We start from the raw sequence: 19,378 nt of genomic DNA, 5'->3' as shown, positions 1-19,378 counted from the left end.
GCTTGGCTGTAGCAAGCTGTGAAAAGTAGGGCATTGGGAGTCACGCTGTTGAGATGCTCCAGATTTGTCCTCTGAAAGACCAACTGGGCTTCTTTCTGCCTCCACCGGGGAGGCAATGAAGGGGCAGGGTCCCCATTGCTCCAAAGGCATGGTGCGGTGGATTCACCTGTGGGACATCCGAAGGATGTGGGCAGTCATAGGGAGAAAGCAGATACATAAATTCCCGGTCACTTTGTGGGTGAGGCTGTGAGTCCACTGCCTGTTCCTGTCCAGCTGACAGAAGGAGCCTTGCTGGTCTCACGTGATGAGGATTCTAGGGCCCCTCAGCTGCCGCCTGATGGGATCTGCATAGGGGATTATTGATGAAGGGGAGGTGAGGCAGCTCTTTACAGTAACACATGCCTTGCTCTGGGATGGCAGCCAGGCAGCTAATTAGAGAGCCCAGCAGCTGTCCAGCCTTTCAGGCAGTGAGCAGCAGCTACACAGTGCCAGGGGGTGGGATGGGAGGGAAAGGAAAGGAACACAGGGCCAGAGGCCACCCTCTAAGGTGTAGGGGGTGGGTGGTCAGGGTTGGTTCCAGGCGGGGACATTGGGAGGGGTGTGTCAGGTGGAGTGGGCTGCATGGGGAGGAGGAAGGAAGAAGAGGAGGTTGTCAGGACAGGGTAGCCTGCAGGTGAGACAGAAGACAGGGTGATGAGATGTCCAGCAGGCAGGGTAACCTAGATTCCAAGCCCAGAGTGAGGGGCATGGAATGGAAGGACATGGCCAAGTGGAGGGAAGGGGGGGTCCATCCCCTATCTACACCCTTTCTTCCGCATGCCAGCCAGGCCCCAGGGCCTGGGTCTCCTTGCTCCCAAGGGGGAGCTGACCAGACACAGCCTTTCCCCTGGTGGGGGGGCGGGGGTTGGCATTCCAATTGCATTTGTAGCTGAGCACGGTCACTCCTTGGTTTGGGAAGTTGCCAATCCACTTGTGTTCAGGGCTGGTCTTACTACAGGACAAGTAAAAGCAGTTGTTCTGGGTCAAAAGGGAGGAACTGGGGAGGATTTGAAAAACCAGAGGGCTCCCCAATGGGTCTCTGGGGCATCTTCTCTTTACTCTATTGGGCACCTGGGTGGGGTGATTTGGGGAAGAGGAGAACAGGAGAAAAAAAGGGATAGTGTTTGCCTGCCACTTCCTGGCTTCACTCTTAGGTTCCAGGCCATGGAGAAGGGTGGTGGATGGGGGTAGATTTGATTTTGAGGTTCCGGTCAGAGAAGCAGAGATTCAATCCTGCAAGCCCAGCTTACCTTAAATAGTTATAGGGGAGGAGAGAGAATGATTCACAGGGAATTTCCTGCCAGCAGCTGCTGGTTAAACCTCTTTGGGAAATGAATCCTACATATATGGAAACTGGACGCTTCTTTGGAGAGTGCCAGCACATTGTAGAAATAACAGAATAGGCACTGTTATTCTCTGACCTGAACCTGAGCTTGGCTCCTTGCCCATTTGAAAGCCTGCGGTGTCTCCCGGGATGCCTAGGACGCTCTGTTCCTGCCCCATCCCTCCTCATGTGACATGTCTTCTGTACTGTCCAGACCCAAGGCACTCACCCCATCTATCCTCACCTCTCAGCCTGGGTGATGGCTCTTGGAGGTGGGAGAAAGGATAGCGAGGACCCTCCTTTCTTCCCTGGTCTCCAGAGACAGCCCTGCCCATTGTAAACCAACGTTTATGGTGCTTTGTGGGAGAGAACCCTTCCATGATGGTGGCCTAAAAATTAGAGAAGAACACCAGACATCATTATGTTTGGTTAATAACACTGGATGTTGCAATCACCCAGTAATTTAGTTGGATCCTTCTCTACCTTGCTTGTCCCTCCATCCAACAGAAGTTTCACGGTCTCAAGGAATTCATCATGTGGAGGGGGAAACAGACACATAATCATTTTAAGATGGGGCAATATGTTTCAATAGGAGGCTGTTTCAATAGAGTCCTGTGGGAACATCAGTGATGGAATACCTGGGGGGCTGTGGGAGGATGGCATCACAAAGGAATGAAGAGGAGGCAGGGTCTCAAAGGAGGAGTGGGTATGGTGGGCTGCAGAGGAGGGCAGTTAGAGAGGGCTTGAAATTGCATGGTAGTCTCTGCCCCTTCAAGCTTCTGGGGCATCGGGACATGTCGAAGGAGAAGCTGGACGGACTTGGCTGTACATTTACAAATAAGCTGCTTACAGGATGGACTAAGTAGATTACACCGAATGAGGGATGAGTGCATGCAGATGTGTGCCTTGAGAATGAGATTGGGATGGAAAGCAGTTTGAAGGTATGCTATATGGCAAGAGGGGTGACTCTGGAGCCCGAGGACCAGGGTTTGAATCAAATGTATGGATTTAGCCTAATCTCTTAATATCCTGAGGCCCAGTGTTTTCATCTTTAAAATGCAGCAGGGTTGGGGACAGGGTGCGGGTGGGGAGGTAGGATGATTCCTGCCTTCCCTGCAGGAGTCTGGGGAGAATTATGAGAGGTCATATACTTGAAAAAGTACAAGCACTACCACATGTTAGTTGTATAAGGGCTCTTCACACATTCCTCTACTCCAAAAACTTCTGGTTCAGGTCATGCTGTCCTCAAGGGAGCCTCATGCCCTCTTCACCCTGGGACCTGGTCTAAGGGGCCGGAGGGTGTCAGAGGGGTCTGGGGACAGCTTGTGCACTTGGAGGCAGAGGTGGGACCCCATCACCTCCTCGTCCGGCTCTTCCCCTGGGGGAAGAGCCTGCAGACCAGGAAGCAGGAGGTGTCCAGCATGAGGCTGGCCCCAGGAGGGAGCCTGTTCTGACTGCCGCGCTTCATCTGCCAGGGCGGCAGCCTAACCAGCCTCAGGCCCCCAGGGCTAACCGTGGCCACCAGCCTCGGGCGCCCAGGGCTAACCGCGGCGACCAGCGGGCTGTGCTGTCAGGATGTGGGCTTTGGTTTCTGTTTCTGTTTGGTTTTGACTAGTGCTGTTAATGCGGCCTGCTTAGGGCCCAGAGAAGGGGAAGTGCCCGTGGGGGGATCGAACTCCCCAGGCACAGGGTCATGGTGGTGCTGGAGATGGAGGGCGCGCTGGACATGCCCCTGATAGGTATGTTCCGGGGTGATCCCTGCCCATGGCCCGGCAGGCTGGGAGAAGGGAGGGGTGGGGACAGGTGGGGCAGGGTTGGGGGCTCCTGTTTGTGGAGGAGCTGGGGAGGGACAGAGGCCAGGAGAGCACAGCAGCCCGCAGCACTTCACCCACTCTGTCCTTCACTTCTCTCAGTGCAGAGGCCCAGGGGAGGGACCCGGGGGTGCATGCCCTCCCTGCCTGCAAGCACAGGTGCACACAGTGAATTTCAGGTCCCCAAGCCCTGCACTTTCACTTCTCTTGGCTCCCCTGCTGCCTCGCAAGTTGTCACCTTCGGGAGCAAAGGCCCGAGTCACCCCTGCTCAGAGAGCCTGGGGGGTTGGGGGAGGGAGGAGGGTGGCCATGGGCATCAGCGCAGGGTGGTGCCTCTGTGGCCCACCCTGCTTGGTCGTCCACTGGGGGATGGGGGCAATTCCCTCCCCCGGTCACACACTATTCTCAGCTTCTGAGCAGCCGGTCCGTCCCTCTGTAGGGCTGGGCTGGATCTGATCTCTGTCCCTGGGCTTGTGCAGAAGGTACAGTTTATCCAAGGGATTTTCGGGGAAGCTTCCGCACCTTCATATTAAAGAAAAAAAAAATGTCGAAGTCTCTATCAGATGGTCAAGTCTTAGGGCTCTATTAAAAATATGTATGTGGCAAGGGGCATTATAAAGTCAGATTTATATCAGCTTATAGTCAATTACCGATGTTAATAGGAAGGGTCTCGACAATAATAATAAAATAATAAAATGAAATAAATATGAGGGCAGTGGGATTGCGGGTAGAGGGTTTTAGCACACATTCTGTTGGTGTGCTTGTTTTTGCACGTGCTTGGCTCCCCAAATGCTAAAACAAATGCTCTACATTGTCTGTCTTCCGTGAGGTTCTTGACTGCCCTTGAGAACAGATGTACCCACTACAGGGGGGAAGGTGAGAGTGTAATTTGAAGCTAAATTGAGAATGGAGCTGGATTCTAAAATTATATCCCTGCTCAGATTTACAAGTGTGCACACACTTCACTCATGGCACAAGAAGCACCGATTCCTAGCCCCCATGTGAACTGCCTGGGATCCATTCCAGGCTCTCATCTCCGGATTAACCAGACCTGGGCAAGCAGGATGGCCGAGAGGAGGTGGCAGGCTCCAGGAGAGGCCCCATGGCCTGGGTGTGATGAGTGTCAGGTGCTGAGCCTGGAGCCCGGAGCTGTGGTGTTTGCCTTGGGGCCGCCTCTCTGGCTGGCCTGGTGGCTCGGAGCTGGGGATAGTTTAAGCTAATGAACTCCTCCTCTTTAATTCCAGGGACAAATGGAAGCCACCCATCCACTAGCCGAGGATCAGCTGAGCCCTGGGGCTGATGCTTGCCCACACTGTTGAGAATGGCACCGAGGCCCAGCCAGGCACCGGGACAAAGGTTAACCCGGGACACTCCTGGACAGTGATCCTGATGTCTGTTCGGAGCCGTGCACTCAAAGGTGTGATAAGTGAGTATGTTACTGGCTCCCAGGGGATCCCTGGCCCTTCCTGCCTCAGCAGCATGTGCACAGGGCTGAAGGTTCCAGTTCTGAGCCTGCTTCCGGTCCAAGGGCCTGTCACAGGGCTATGGTCCTGGAATGGGAGGGGGTTTTCCAGCAGTTTCTTGCCGTGTCACATGCTAGAGCCATTGTATAGCCGCATGGCCTCTAAGAACTGGGTCAGACCCAGATGGGCTGACATGAGTGATGTGAGACACCCAGCACTTAGGAGGTGGCATCTTCCCCAGTTCTCTTTCTTATCTGTATGCTCATGGGTGCTTTGGGCCCTGGGCCTCACCTCTGCGCGGTGGGAACTGGATCTCACCTAGGCTTCCAGACTCTGCCCAGAAGCCATGAGTGGTTTGTGTGGCCTTGGGTAGAGCATCCAGGGCACTGGATGGTGAAGGCTTTGTGGTGCCTTAGCTGCCATAAGCGTGGCCACCAGGGGGTCAAGAGGAGCAAGTTCTCTGCTGCTTCTGCCATGTTTCAGCCATATCTCCTCCTCAGTCCAGAGGAGCGGCATGTAGGGCGAGGGGCCCCCTGGCTGGGGAGTCTCACCTGTCCTCACATAGCCTTTCTTTCCAGCCTCGGCCTCTGGCTTTTCCTTGATGATGCTTTTAAAAAATGACAGTTGGCTGCTCTCCCAAGCCGCAGAGGCTGTCCGGCCTAAAGGCTGTTCTGTCTGAAGAGGGCAGACAGTCCCACTGTGGGACCGGGGGCCGGCAGGCAGAGAGCTCCCCCGGAAACCAGGGCAGGGAGCGCTGGTGGGTTTGTACTCGGACACGTTTTAGGAGCTGTTGGACTGGTCCATGGGAGCCCAGAGCCCTTAGCTTCTATGTAGGAGTTTGCAGAGAGGGAAAGGGTAAACCGGGTATTTCTCAGCTTTAGATAGATCTTGACTCCACTGCTAGTTGAGAATTTAAAACTCAAGGCTAGAATCTATTTTTCAGTCAACCGAGGCTTGCAAAATCAGTTTGCGATTGGAGGGTCTTTCAGGAAGTGTGTTACCGAGTTGATTTATAGCCGGGGTGGTGTGAGAGAGCCTGGACTGTGGGAGTGGGATGGGGGGTAGAGAGATGGTCGCGGAGGCCACTGTGGGAACGCGGTGACTCAGACGGAGACCTATTCCCCGCATTACACAGAATTCCCCAGAACAACCTACATCGTCAGCCTTAAAACAGTTGTACCCTTTTGTTCAGTGATACCACTTGTAGAATTGTTCATTAAGAAATCTTTCTTTAGGAAATAGTTCCAGCAAAGAAAAGGGCTGAATTCTCTTGTTACAGGCATAAGAAAGATGTTCTTGTGGTGTCATTGTCAGAGTAGAAATGGGAAACAGTTGTTCTCCCTTTGTTGAACACCTAGGTTAAGTAAATTATAGATTTCCACGTGGTGGACTATTACACAGCCATTATAATAAGGAGAACATAGGAAATATGACAACTTGGAAAAATTGATTATGATGTAATGAGTGGAAGTGTCAGGTTACAGGATAAGTACATTATGGTAACTTGTAAAATAAACACATGAGAAAAGATCGCAAAGGGGAAATGATAATGGCTGCTAGTTTGCTGGAATTATGAATGCCTTTTCTTTCTATGATGCATGGATTTGTTTCTTTTAAAACTAAATTAAATCTCAATGAGTACACCACATACCACTAAAAGTGATTTTCTCTAAGATGTGGGATGATGGGGGACTTTTGCTTTCTATATCATTCCTTTCTGCAGTGTTTAAATTTCAACTGTGAGCAAATGTCACTTTTGTAATCAGGAAAAAGAAAGACATTTTAAAATGCTAGATATAAAAAAATTTTAAAGGCTGTATTTCCCAAGAAAGAGGAGAAGAGAAAGGCTGAGCTCTTTAGCTCTTTATACCTGCTCTCATCAGTGTTTAAGGGCCTGCGCCTGTTTGGGCCCATTCATTCATTCATTCCTCAATCCATTCATTCACAGGTATCAGTGGGTCTTACTGCCAGGCACTGTTCTAGGCACTAGTTACCCAGCAGTGAACAAGGCAGAGCCCTGCCCTTGTGGAGCTTTCATTCTAATTGGGGGAGACAGACAATGAACAAGTAGTGAAATGTCGGAAAGTGAAAGCGCTAAGACTAAAATGGGATGATGTGGGTGACGGGGAGGCTATTTTGGATCAGAGATTCCTCTGAGGGGTGTTGGTTGAGCTGAGATCTGAATGACAACAGAGAGGCAGCCGTGTAAAGTCTGGGAAGGGTCCTGCAGTCCCCACCCGCAGGCTGCCCTTTGCTGCCTGAGCCCTGGTGAGCCTCGGTGCCAGGCTGACTCCGTTCCCCAAGCCCACTTGCCCCCGCCGCACCTGCCAGCTGGGATTTGCTCAGCATCTGAGGCTGTCCGAAATCCTCCCTGGCCGGCTGCCCTGCACGGATCGGCTGCTTCTGCTACTCTGGCTGCTGTCGCTGCTGCAGGCACAGGGCTTCTCTGGGCAGCCTGCACGCTGGCCACTGCTCTTGGCTGGCATCTCCGTGGCAGGGCTGGGGCGTCTGAGATTCCCGGCAGCATTGGGGCAGGCTGGCCATCGGGGAGACTCTGGGTAACGTGTGGCCTGGTGAGAGGTCTTTGAATGGCACGTGCCTTAAGGTCCAAAGGGGTGGCTGCTGCCACGGTCCTGTGAGGGTCAGCCGTGACCCTGGAGGATCTTCGTGTGGACGCTGCCAGAACGTGGCTTCAGAACAGAACTTGGCCTCTCAGAATAGACGGAGAGCCTTCAGGAGCTCTGACACCAGTTCTGGGCTTCGCTGATGATCTACCGAGAAGCTCACATCCTTCTTGCTTCCTGTTGTCTCTCCATATACCATCTCAGCCTTCCACAAGCAGAAACTCAGAAAACGGTAGTGCCCTCAAAGGAGCCTGTAGTCAGCCTCAAGAACAGTGCAATGTGCTGACTGGGAGTGAAGGCTCTGGAGCTGAGGTCGAATCCCAGTTCTGCCTCATGGAGCTGTAAGAACTTAGGCTAATTTTCTAGCCTTTCTCTGCCTCGAATTCCCCATCTGTGAAATGGGCTTGAAGATTATCTGAGTTAGTACATGGAAAGTACTGAGAAGAGTGCCTGATTATTACTGTGACTTGGGAAGTAGCAGGAGGACCAGCCCAGGGAGCTTTCCTGGGGGGGCGCCCACAGCAAGAGAGGGTGGAACTCTATGGCATTTGGGCAAGCCAGTGACCCCTGGTATCTTCCCCCACTTGCTTCCCTTCTGGCCCTGAAGCAAGCCCATGTTTTCCTCCCCCTCAACCTGATGACCACAGGGGAGGCTCAGGACTGTTTCAGAACTTGCCTCTGGCACCCAGAGGTAAGGGCGACCGCCCACCCCTCATTAATTCCACTACCCCACCAGGAGACTGCACTCAGGGTTGCTCAAGCTGTGCCCCCGATGCCTTGTCCTCAGAGACCCCTGGAAGGCCTGTGCATCTCCCCAGAGCAGTGGTATTAATTCACTGTAATGGTTTTGTTGCCTGGGGATGGGGAGTGAAATCTGGGAAGTAAATGAGGTGAAAGAGGAAGGCTTGCCCAGCCCGTCTGCATGGAAGGGGAATCCTGATTTTCTAGCAAGACGCTCCTCTGGACGAAAATTCCTGGAGTTGTCGTGTTGTTCCAGGAAGTTAAGATGCTACACGATGGGGGGTTTTGGCAAAACCAAGAGCAGTCATCCCATGCGGCTTTGCCTCCAGCCTGTCTTGGACTTTGATGGCATTCTCTTCGCTCCTCTCAACTGCTCACCCTGCGCTCTGTCACCCTAAGGAATAGCTCAGCGGGTTCCAGGAGCAGCAGGTGAGATACTCCTAGGGAGCAGGGCTCTGAAAGCCAGCCCTCCCCCTCCCCCACCTGTCTCCTTGGAGGGGCAGTGCCGTGCCCTGATGACTCGCCTTGGGTTCTGGCCCTTTGCTGGGACTCCGTGTGCCTGGCTCTTTCATCACACATGAGGGCTCTTGTACTTGAGTGTTGTTCCCTAAAATCCCGCTTGAGAAGCCATCCACTGCTCTGCAGATTCTTTTCTCTGCTTTCAGTCTTGCCCACGCTCTCCTCTCTACTCCACCCTGAGTTTTCATTCCTGGGCTGTCCCATCTTTGTGTCATGGTCCTCAGGATGGTTATGTCTGTCACCGGGAGAAAGAAGCAACATCCCGTGAACTGCTGGTTCCTCTTGATGCAGGTAGACCCGGGGCTCCGATCCCAGGGCTGAACAAGGAGGTACTGGAAGGGTCTGGGGCAACGGGCTCAGGTTGGGGGAGGCCAGGCAGGGATGGAGGCTGTTGGGCCCAGCAGAGGGAGGGGAACCTGTCCTAGCTCAAAGTTCAGGCACAGCTCCGGTGAATATTAGAAGTGGGTTTGGGGAGTGGAGTTCTGAAAATCCACCCAGGCCAATGCCTGCCTTTAATTTTAGCATCTGTCCCATCACAGTGTGAGCTGCCATCCCACCTGACGACACTGTCTCACGTCCCCGCCCCTGTCCTCACCCCCGCCTCCTGGCCCCCGCCAGCTCTTCCCCATTCATCTTCCGTGGACCAGTCCAGGTCTCCTCAGACACCACCTGACCTCGCCTAGGTATGCTTCCCCTCCACTTACCCGTGTTCTTCCAGGCACAGAGATTCTAAACCCAGAATCCAGGCCTCGGGCTCGCCCTGTTCTCTCTCCCCACACCCTCTCTTCTGTTCGGCACTTGCCTTCTCTCCCTTTGACAGCCACTCCTTTAATCTTGCTTCTGCTCCATAGGGTTTGGGCGTCCAACTCTTCCAAGTCACCTGCTCCGGGGGTGTGGGCGTGGCTGGAGCCTCTGATCTGTAACCGACTGGGAAACCGTTCTTGGCCTCCCCCAAAAGATCAGACCAAGAGGCAAGGAGAGTAGGGTTTTAAAATCAGCATCAAGGAGGGGACTGACCAGAGTGATGACTCCACCAGTTACATGAGGCTGCTGAAGTGCACATCTGAAGTAGTCCCTTCTCCGGATCCTGGGGGACAGAGGGGCCAGGGCTACGAGTTCCTGCCAGGTGGACAGACCTGCGTTCAGAGGACCCTGAGTCGGGCAGGAGGCAGAGGGGTCTCCAGGCCACCACTGTCCACCCACCTCGGACTGCGGACCCCTCCTCGCTGCTCTGTGTTTCCCTGGAGCCCAAGCTCTGTTCTGGGCAGAGCTTAGCAACCTGTTGGGAGTTCAGCATAAAACTAGAGCTTGAGAAACTGTGCCAGGAATGCTGGCCCTTTCACTCACGCTTCTTTTAAAGCCAGGCCCTCACAGGGCTGGTTCTGAGACCCCTCCCCTTTCATCACACCTCCTCAGCCACCAGGGAGCTGGAAGCTCACTTCGATTCTCCTCAGCTGAGTTTTTGTTCCATGGGCTGTATGTGTGATTACTGTTTTCACGGGTAGCTTGGCTGCCGGGTTAGTGCTCTGGGTGGAGGTGAAGACCTGACTTGCTTGGCACAGAAGGCCTGCCCGGCTGCTAGTGAGGACAGGGGCAGAAAGACCCTGCCACAGGTGGGAAGGAGAAGCTGACCAGGAATCCTGGCCCTGTGCCAGAAATGAAAGCCATCTTTTTTTGAGCATTTGCTGTATCCCTAGTAGTGGATATCTCTTAGCTCATTCATCCTCACTGTAACCCTCAGAGGTAGTTACTCTATTCTCACTTTACTTATAAGGAATCTGAGACAGAGAGGTCAGGTAATGTGCCCTAGATCCCACAGGTGGGGGGTATTATTGTCTACAACACAAACCCAGGCAGTTAGGATCTGGAGCCCCTGCACTTAACCCTACACACCATTCACACCTGTGAGTCATGGTTTGTTGTTGGGCATGGCTCAGGAGGGAAGAATGGGTGTTAATTTTACACAGTTTCAGGTTTCCTTAAGTTCATTTGTCTGGCAAATTTACTGAGCATCTTCTATATACAAGGTGCTAAGATGATTAATATATAGTCATTCAACAAATAGTTTTAAGGGACCTCCCCGGTGGTCCAGTGGTTGAGACCCCGTGCTTCCACTGCAGGGGGTGCGGGTTTGATCCCTGGCTGGGGAACTAAGATCCCACATGCTGCGTGGCCAAAAAAAAATAAAACAAACAAACAAAAATAAATGTTTTTAAGATAACATTATTTTTATAAAAGTTGTACATACTAGTTAGAAAAAAATTTTAGAGTCTACAGAAAAGTATAAAGATGGAAATAAAAATCACTTATGATGTCACCATCTAGAGATGATTGTGGCTAAATTTTTTGTATATTTACATGTGTGTATGCCTTTGCAAACTCAAAATCATACTCAGCATTCCACTCTGAATCCTGCTTTTTTCTCTTAATGTTGTATTAAACATTCATCAGGTGGCTACTGGTGCTGGCCTCCAGAGGAATCATGGCAAAGCTGAACGCTAACTGTTATCACAGAAGTGAACGGGGTGCAGAGGTGGACAGGGCAGTGGACAGCTCCAGGGTTGCAGGTGTGTAGGAAAGTCTTCACAGAAGAGCTGGATCTTGAAGAAGGATTATGGCTTCGCAGGCCATGGTTGGGGGGAAGGGCACCCCAAGTAGCAAAAACAGCAATGGAGAGATCAGGAGGACAGGCTCCGAAGCAGAAGTGGATCACGATGGACTTTGCCAGTCATGCCTAGGCGTTGAGCCTTACTCTGTAGATGTTAGAGATCCACTAATGGGCTTTAAGTGGGGAGAAACATTGGATGGGCATTTTAGAAAGACTGCTGTTTCTATACACGCTTTCACAGTAGTGATGAGTAAATTGAAAGGAGCAATGCAAGGCTGGGAGACTGGTTAAGTAAGAGACTATTGGAGTCATCCAGGTGAGAGATGATGGGGCTTGAACTAGAGCAGGAATGAAAAACAGGAATGACAAGGAGGAGATGGATTTCAGATGTTTAAGAGGTAGAAAGGATAGGCGTTAATGGCTGACTTGGTGGCTTTGCCATGTGACTTGCTTGGGCCAACAAGATGTTAGTGGGTGTGACTTAACAACTTAACTAGTATTGAAAAGCACCAGTGCAGTGGGGTTGCTCGCTCTTGGGCCTTTGCCCTTGCCATGAGAAGACCTTGCCAGGGCTAGTCCACTAGGCCCAGAAGAAGGACAAGAGGCAAGTGGAGCAGAGCCATCCCAGCCAAGCATAGGACAGAGCCCCCAGATGACTCACAGCCTTGTGTCTGAGGCCAGCCAAGATCTGCCAACCCATAGGCACGTGAGTTGCAATAATAAATGAGTTTATTTAAGCCATTGAGTTTGGGGATGATTTGTTATGTAGCAATTGCTGAGTGATAGGAATGTCTTCATTCTTTTTTTTTAATGTATATATTTATTTATTGGCTGCGTCAGGTCTCAGTTGTGACACGCACAGCATCTTTCGTTGCAGTGCACGGGCTCTTCATTGTGCGTATGGGCTTAGTTGCCCGACCAGGGATTGACCAGTGTCCCCTGCACAGTACGACTGACTCAACTACTGGACCACCAGGGAAGTCCCAAGAATGTCTTCACTCTTGAACTGAATGCTTACTGTGTGCGAGGCACTATTCTAGGCACCTGAGGATGCAGTGCTGAATCAAAGTCCTTACTTTCAGGGAGTTCAGATTAAAGGGGGGAAGTGGCAGAAGAAGCAAGAATGACCCCTTTCTGCTAACTGGGTGCATGGTGGTACCATTAATCAAGATGGGGGTCAGGGCTTCCCTGGTGGCGCAGTGGTTGAGAATCTGCCTGCTAATGCAGGGGACACGGGTTCGAGCCCTGGTCTGGGAGGATCCCACGTGCTGCGGAGCAACTAGGCCCGTGAGCCACAACTACTGAGCCTGCGCGTCTGGAGCCTGTGCTCCACAACAAGAGAGGCCGCGATAGTGAGAGGCCCACGCACCACGATGAAGAGTGGCCCCCAGTTGCCACAACTAGAGAAAGCCCTCGCACAGAAACGAAGACCCAACACAGCAAAAATAAATTAATAAACTCCTACCTCCAACATCTTCTTTAAAAAAAAAACAAAACACAGCCCAGGCTTTACCTCCTTTGTGAAGGCAACATTAAAAAAAAAAAAAAAAGATGGGGGTCATACGATCCTGAGGTGGACCTGGGTGACCTGGTCTGAGGCGGCACCTCCAGTGGGAGGCCCTCCGTACTCGCTTCGCAGCAAGGGAAGGTGACCACCCCTTCTGCTGGACAGAGGACAAGCGGTCCCCCTCCCGGCCACAGGTGTGGGACAAGACACACTGACAGTCGGGCACCAGTAGGGACGGGAAAGCTGCTGGGGCTGAACTGCCTTCCCCCTTCACCCTCCTGGGCCCTGAGGGGCTGCTGTTCGGTGCCATGGCCGGAGCAGCGAGGGGAGCTCGAGCCTGAGGCCAGAGGCCTGGGCTCCTATCACCAGGCCGGTCCTCCCACACTCTCTGTGTCGAGTTTGTGTGCTGGGTGCTCCTTTAATTGCATAATTTAAAAAGAGAAAAGAAGCTAAGAGTGGACCAAAACATTGCACAAAGTGTTCTAATTTCCAAAAGAAAAAGAAAAAAAAATGATGGTGCTCATAGGAGATATTGGGAGGGAAGATAATGAGTTTGATTTGGGAAAGGAATATGAGGGTGGCCTATGTGACACTTAGGTGGAGGGTTCGGGAAGGAGTGGGGTAAATAGGTGTAGAACACAGGAAAGCTGTTTGGCTGGGGACTGAAAGTCATCAACAGTGAAACAAAATCATCTGTACCAAAGAGAGGACAGAGTACATGCTGTGGATATTCAGGGCAGGAAAGAAAGGATTTGTGGTTGGGAGGATGAAAAAGATTTGTTCTGAAGGTAACCTGTAAGCTGGGTTTGTACTTGTGGAGGCAAGAGGAGAAAGGCACATAAAACACATTAGATGGGATGGTGGTAAGACGCAGAGAGCTGGACTGTGAGAATTAGGCTGAAAAAGTAGATTGGAGTGAGATCAGGGAGAGTCTTGAATGCCGGGCCAACGACACTGCAGCGTTTCATTAGCAAATGGGGAAACCATTGAATGTTTTTGAGCAGGGGAGGTGACATTAGGCACGCATGTCTAGGAGATGGCTGAAGTATGATGAGTTTTGAAGTCGAAATCAAAAGATACGGATTCTAGTCTCACGTCTTCCATTCAGTGCCCCTGGGATATGGGGCAAATGACTTCTCTCTGAGCTTCAACTACCTCTCTTTAAAAATGGAAGTCAAACTACCTGCCCTTCACACGAGTCTTAATTTAGTAAGAACCAATGACAAAATGTGAATGAAAGTGATTGGAAGACCACCAAAGCAATGTGCATGGGTAGGCATTATTGTGACTAGGTCTCCTTTAGCTGAAACGTAAGGCTGGATTCCCCAGACAGGGTGGGCAGACTGCAAATGTCATCTTGTTAACCTCTGTCCCTTCTGCCACCTCGGAGAGAGGACTGCCAAAGGTGTCAGCCTGGAGTCCACTGGCAAGCTGGGGTTCATGTTCTCCTGCTCTGCCTGCCCGTTCTTGATATAACCCTGAACTCTCCCACCCCACCCTCCACATAAATGACGTGTCAATTTAGGAGAACACCTGCTCAGGGGAGGACTGAACCAAGGCCACAGAACAGAGGACCGGGAGACAGCTGCTGCCATCAAGGAGTACACAGGCTGTTGGATAGTAACTAGGGGTGGCATTGAGTAAAGGGTCAAATGAGTGGTCCACACAGTCGCTGGTGGAGGGCCAGGCCAGTCTTCGGAGAAGCATGATGGGGCCTTGAAGGCCAGTGGGGTTTGAAAGAGAGGATCGGAAAGGAATGAGAAGTAAGGGGAGGACTCTCTCCTCTGTCCAGCCCACTGGTTTCCTCTCAATATCGAAACTAAACACCAAAACCCCACTTAATGGAGCAGTTAAAAACAAATGCGACCACAATAAGCAACCACTTCACACCCATTAGAATGGCCATCATCACAAAACCAGAAAATAAGTGCTGGCAAGGATATGGAGAAATTGGAACCCTTGTGCATTGCTGGTGCGAATGTAATATGGTACAGCTGCTGTAGAAAACAGGAAGGCCACTCCTCAGAGAATAAAACAATTACCATATGATCCAGCAATTCCACTTCTGGGTAAATACCCAAAAGAACTGAAAGCAGGGACTCGAACAGATATTTGTACACCCGTGTTCAGAGCAGCATTATTCACAATAGCCAAAAGGTGGAAACACCCATTATGGATGAGTTGATACACAAAATATACCTAGGTAGATCACAATAGAATATTATTTAGCCTTAAAAAGGGAAGAAAATTCTGACACATGCTACAAACATGGATGAACCATGCAGACGTTAGGCTCAGTGACATAAGCCGGTCACAACAGGGACAAATACTGCATGACTCCACTTAAACGAGATACCTAGAGTTGTCAAATTCATAGAGACAAAGCAGAATAGTGGTTGCCACGGGCTGGAGAGGGGATGGGGAGATAGTGTTTAATGAGTTCGGAGGTTCCGTTTGGGATGATGAAAAACATTTTGGAGATGGATGGTGGTGATGGCTGCACAATGAGAATGTACTTAATATCACTTCAGTGTATACTTTAAAAACAGTTAAAATGGTAACTTTACGTTATGTATATGTTCACATACACACACATAAAAGACACATGTGACGGGCTGCTTAGAAAGAGCTCACCTGAAGTAGGAGTGATGTGGAACTCACCTGAGTTTGAGAAGAAGTGGGGGAAGAGATGGGGACCCCAGTGGATGGGCCTAGTGAAAAATTAGCAAGTAGGCTGGAAATGGGGTACTCTTCCACTGACTACCAGTCAGCCCAAGGAGTTATTATAGGGATTGTAGTAGACACCTCTCTCCAAGTAGCACTTGAGTAGCGTTTCTCAGAGGAAGCCAGTGGGGCTGTTTGTTTTCCTCCTTTTATTTCTCATGCCTACCTGGCTCAGGTAAGGAATATGAAATAAAGTAATGAACATGGAATAGGGTTAGAAGTATGATGAGTAACTAAAAGAGAAAGGTAGAGGCAGGTTTGAAATCCCCTCCGGCCTGGTCACTCCAGAGGACTTGGGGCGGGCAAGTCTGTGGGCCTCCTCCCTCACTTGTGTCTCCTTTGCGTCCCTAACAGCCAGCCCCAGTCAGCGCCATGGCTTTCCGCCGAGCCCCTGACGGCGCTGTCCCGCTGGTACCTGTACGCCATCCATGGCTACTTCTGCGAGGTGATGTTCCACGGCGGCCTGGGAATTCGTGGTGAACTTTAACTGGAAGTTCCCGGGGGTCACGAGCGTGTGGGCGCTCTTCATCTACGGCACGTCCATCCTCATCGTGGAGCGCATGTACCTGCGCCTGCGCGGCCGCTGCCCGCTGCTGGTGCGCTGCCTCATCTACACGCTCTGGACCTACCTGTGGGAGTTCACCACCGGCTTCATCCTGCGCCAGTTCAACGCCTGCCCCTGGGACTACTCCCAGTTCGACTTTGACTTCATGGGCCTCATCACCCTGGAGTACGCCGTGCCCTGGTTCTGCGGGGCCCTCATCATGGAGCAGTTCATCATCCGCAACACCCTCCGCCTCCGCTTTGACAAGAACGCCGACCCCGGGGAGCCCAGCGGCCCCCTGGCCCTGGCCAACGGCCACGTCAAGACTGACTGAGCTGGGGGAGGGGGGTGGGCTGGGAGGCTCTCATGATCCTGCGGACAAGGGTACCAAGCTGGTAGGGTTGCCCCCTCTGTACAGCACAAGCCCTGCCCCGTAGGGCACACGGAGCCCCCGTGCCCCACCCCCCCGCCACCGTGGGCGGGCATTGGGGGCGTGGTCAGGCGTTGGGGGCGGGGTGTGGAGGCGGCAGGGGCACTTCGGGTAGGGTCTGTGGATCTCAGCCCAGCTCAGGGGCGGGAGGCCTGTGGCTACACAGGGACGGGACTACGTGGGTGACTTTGAAAGCAGCAGGGCCCCTGTCCTGACTAAGGGACACAGAGTGGAGCAGAAGGTGGGAGGCAAAGCCTGAGGAGGCTTTGGGCTGCTGCGGGGGCCACCTGCCTCCCTCTCCACCTGGTTTAGTTGGGCTTCAGCTGTTCCATTAGGCAATATTCAGGTGCTTGCTTGCAACCAATACCTCCCCAGGGGCCTGCTGAGCTGCAGCCTAAGAAGAGACTGGGCAGCCAGGAGGCTGCTGGGCAGGAGTGCTGGTCTGCAAGGGCTGGGAGGTCTTCCCTTGGCTCCTTTCCCCTCCCCCAGGGTCCCACGCTGATCCCTTGGCCTTCGGGGGCTCCCCCCTGGTGCTGGATTCCCACCAACCTTGGGCTTTTGGAGGTTTCAATCCTGTGTGTTCAGCAGCATTTCCCCCTTTTCTCTTATTTTCAAAGCCTTTACCACTAGCAGCCCCTTTATCCATGTAAGCACCCCACCTGCCCCACCCACAACTCCCTAGGCAAACACAGCAGCTGCCAGAGATAGAGCCCTGAGCAGACCCCTCCCACTCTCTTGCAGCCTTCCCTCCACTATCGTCGATGGCCAGATTCCTGAGAAGTGCCCCTTTATGCCTCCCCACCTGCCCCGGTCTGGGGGATTGTGGCAGGGCCCCTGGTGCTCACCTCCTTGCAGTGGCTAAAAACGAATGATAGCCCCAACGCACAGTCAGGCCATCTTGGGCCCCATGGATCCACAATGGGGACCTAGAGACAAATCAGTGTGAAGGGGGGAAGTTGGGCAGTAAAGGTACCTGACTGGTTTATTTTCAAACCAGCCGGGGCAGTCTAGCTTTCTAGGTGGTGGAGGAGCAGGTATGCAGTGGTGGAGAGTCATGGAGACTGAGGGAGGGAGAAAGAGAGAGCCTTTCAGCTTTGGGAGGGTCTTCGAAGCATCCTTAGTGGGAATGGGGTCAGTACTGGTTCTGCCATAGCCCCAGCCCTGCAGCAAATCTCCTCAGGGCTACCCCATCCTCAGCCCTCCCAGAAAGGCTGACCCACTGAGCTTGCTCCTTAAACAGTATTTACCCTGCCGTGCTCATGGGCATTGTCATCTCGGTTGCCCCGCCTTCCTCAGTGACAGGTCCATTGCTGGCAGTAGGACAGGTTGAAATCCTAACTCCAGCCCACTTCCAAGCTCTGCCCCCTCCCTGAGTGGAGGGGTCCATCAGAACACAGCCTTTCCCATGGTACATGGTCTCTTCTTGACCACACTATGACTCTTAGGTAGAAATCAGCCTTTCCCTTTTTATAGAACATTAAAGTGATAATACCACCTGTGGAGAGAATCTCCTCTTCTTGCTGTACTGCTCCACCTAGACTGTGCAGACAGCACCAGCTAGGGCACAGGCCAGGGTGGGGATGCGGGGTGTGGGCAGGGGCGGTGTCCTGGATTGGAGAAAGGCTGGGAGACTCTGCCTTTGGCAGGGTTGGTGTTCTGCAGTGACCCTGTCCAGGACAGTTTGAAGGGCGATCCCCAGCCTCTATGTCCTGGGCAGGCTCCTCCAGTCTAGGCACAACCTACATTCTGCAGGGGTTAACCCTACCTTTGATTTTACTGTGGCCCCAATTCCAGGGCTTTGGGGCTTCTAGGGGTTCAGCCTTCCAGTGGGGGTCAATTGCTTTCCATCTACAGGTGGAGGGGATTCCAGAGGAAGAATAGTGTCTGGTTCCCGGTTCATGTCAATAATTGTTTCCTCGGTCTTTTCCCCTTGATCCACATTATCTCAGTCTCCTGGACCCCACTACCCCTCTAAGCCCCTTAGACCACACTACTCACCTTTTGCTCTCCCCTCCATGACAGAATCTGGTGGTCAGCTTGTTGATGTCTCCCAGCCCAAGGCCTCCATGATTCTCTGCCAGAGCAAGCCCTTGGGTGGCCCACTGGGTCTGGCCGCTCCAGAGGTTGCCCTGTCTGTTCCCTGGCACTATCTCTCTGGGCCCTATAAAAACCTCCCAAGTGTGAGAGGTCCCCGAGTAAACCTGCCTGCCTGGCAACGTGCAGAGCACTGTACTTCTGCTTCATCCAGGTGCCCTGAGGCTCCTATTCTCCCTCGTAGGGGACAGAGCCCCTAGCAAAGGGAGGTGAGGACCTGGAGCTTGACCACAGGATCTGTGTGTCTTCAGGGCCCCAATCCCATAGTGCCCAAGGACTCAAAGTTTGGAGTAAACCCAGCCCTGCAAAGCAGAGAATCTGCTCACTTTTTATGAACCTCTGGTGTCCTGGGCCTCTCTCCACAGGACATGGCAGCATCTCTGAGTCACAGATCGCCATGTGCTGTCCTGCATGGTTGAATCGCTTCTGACATCTGCTAGGCATCCTGTCCCTTGTGCCGTGTCCCCCCCCCCCCCCCGCCCGATGCCAGTGAGTCACAGTGGTCTATGCTTATTCACAGCAATAATACCTAGGGAGTGCCCATGAAGTCCTTTTGTCCTGGTCCCTCGCTTTCTGCATGGGTCTCCTGGGGAGGCAGCCACTGAGTGGGTCAGTTAGGAGAACCTGTATTTATAGAGCTCTGGGCTATGCAGACACCACCACAGGGGATGCAGAAAATTGGGAGGCTCAGGCCTGGAGGGCTTATGGCTAAGGCAGGGAAAGCACCTTCCACCCTGAGGCCACCCCAGGCCTGGAGGAGCGGCAGGTCCCTGCTCTACAAAAGGGGCTTTGAGGCGGGTGGGACTGTCTCCCAGCTATGGCACCTCTTCAGAAGGATACATGCCTGGTTTGTGCACCCATTGCCTGCTCTGTCTCCATCGGTCTCTTTGTCTCTTTCTTTTCACATTCATGCACACAAAATATACCGGTGTTTGTGTTCCAGGACTGGC

General features: G+C 52.6%; 1 protein-coding gene across 1 annotated transcript; it reads left to right on the top strand.

Moving 5' to 3' along the window:
- Positions 1 to 3,056: 3,056 nt before the first annotated feature.
- On the top strand, positions 3,057 to 17,828 carry TMEM229B (transmembrane protein 229B). Its single transcript, XM_032621748.1, is given in 4 exon segments — positions 3,057 to 3,102; positions 5,319 to 5,394; positions 15,715 to 15,814; positions 15,816 to 17,828. Coding segments are annotated over 4 exon segments (645 nt in total). The 3' UTR covers positions 16,239 to 17,828.
- Positions 17,829 to 19,378: the final 1,550 nt, after the last annotated feature.

The sequence above is a fragment of the Phocoena sinus genome, chromosome 2 (genome assembly GCF_008692025.1).
Source record: "Phocoena sinus isolate mPhoSin1 chromosome 2, mPhoSin1.pri, whole genome shotgun sequence".
Lineage (NCBI taxonomy): Eukaryota > Metazoa > Chordata > Mammalia > Artiodactyla > Phocoenidae > Phocoena > Phocoena sinus.
The sequence above is the reverse complement of the archived record's forward strand: the minus strand, read 5'-3'. Positions and strand labels throughout refer to the sequence as shown.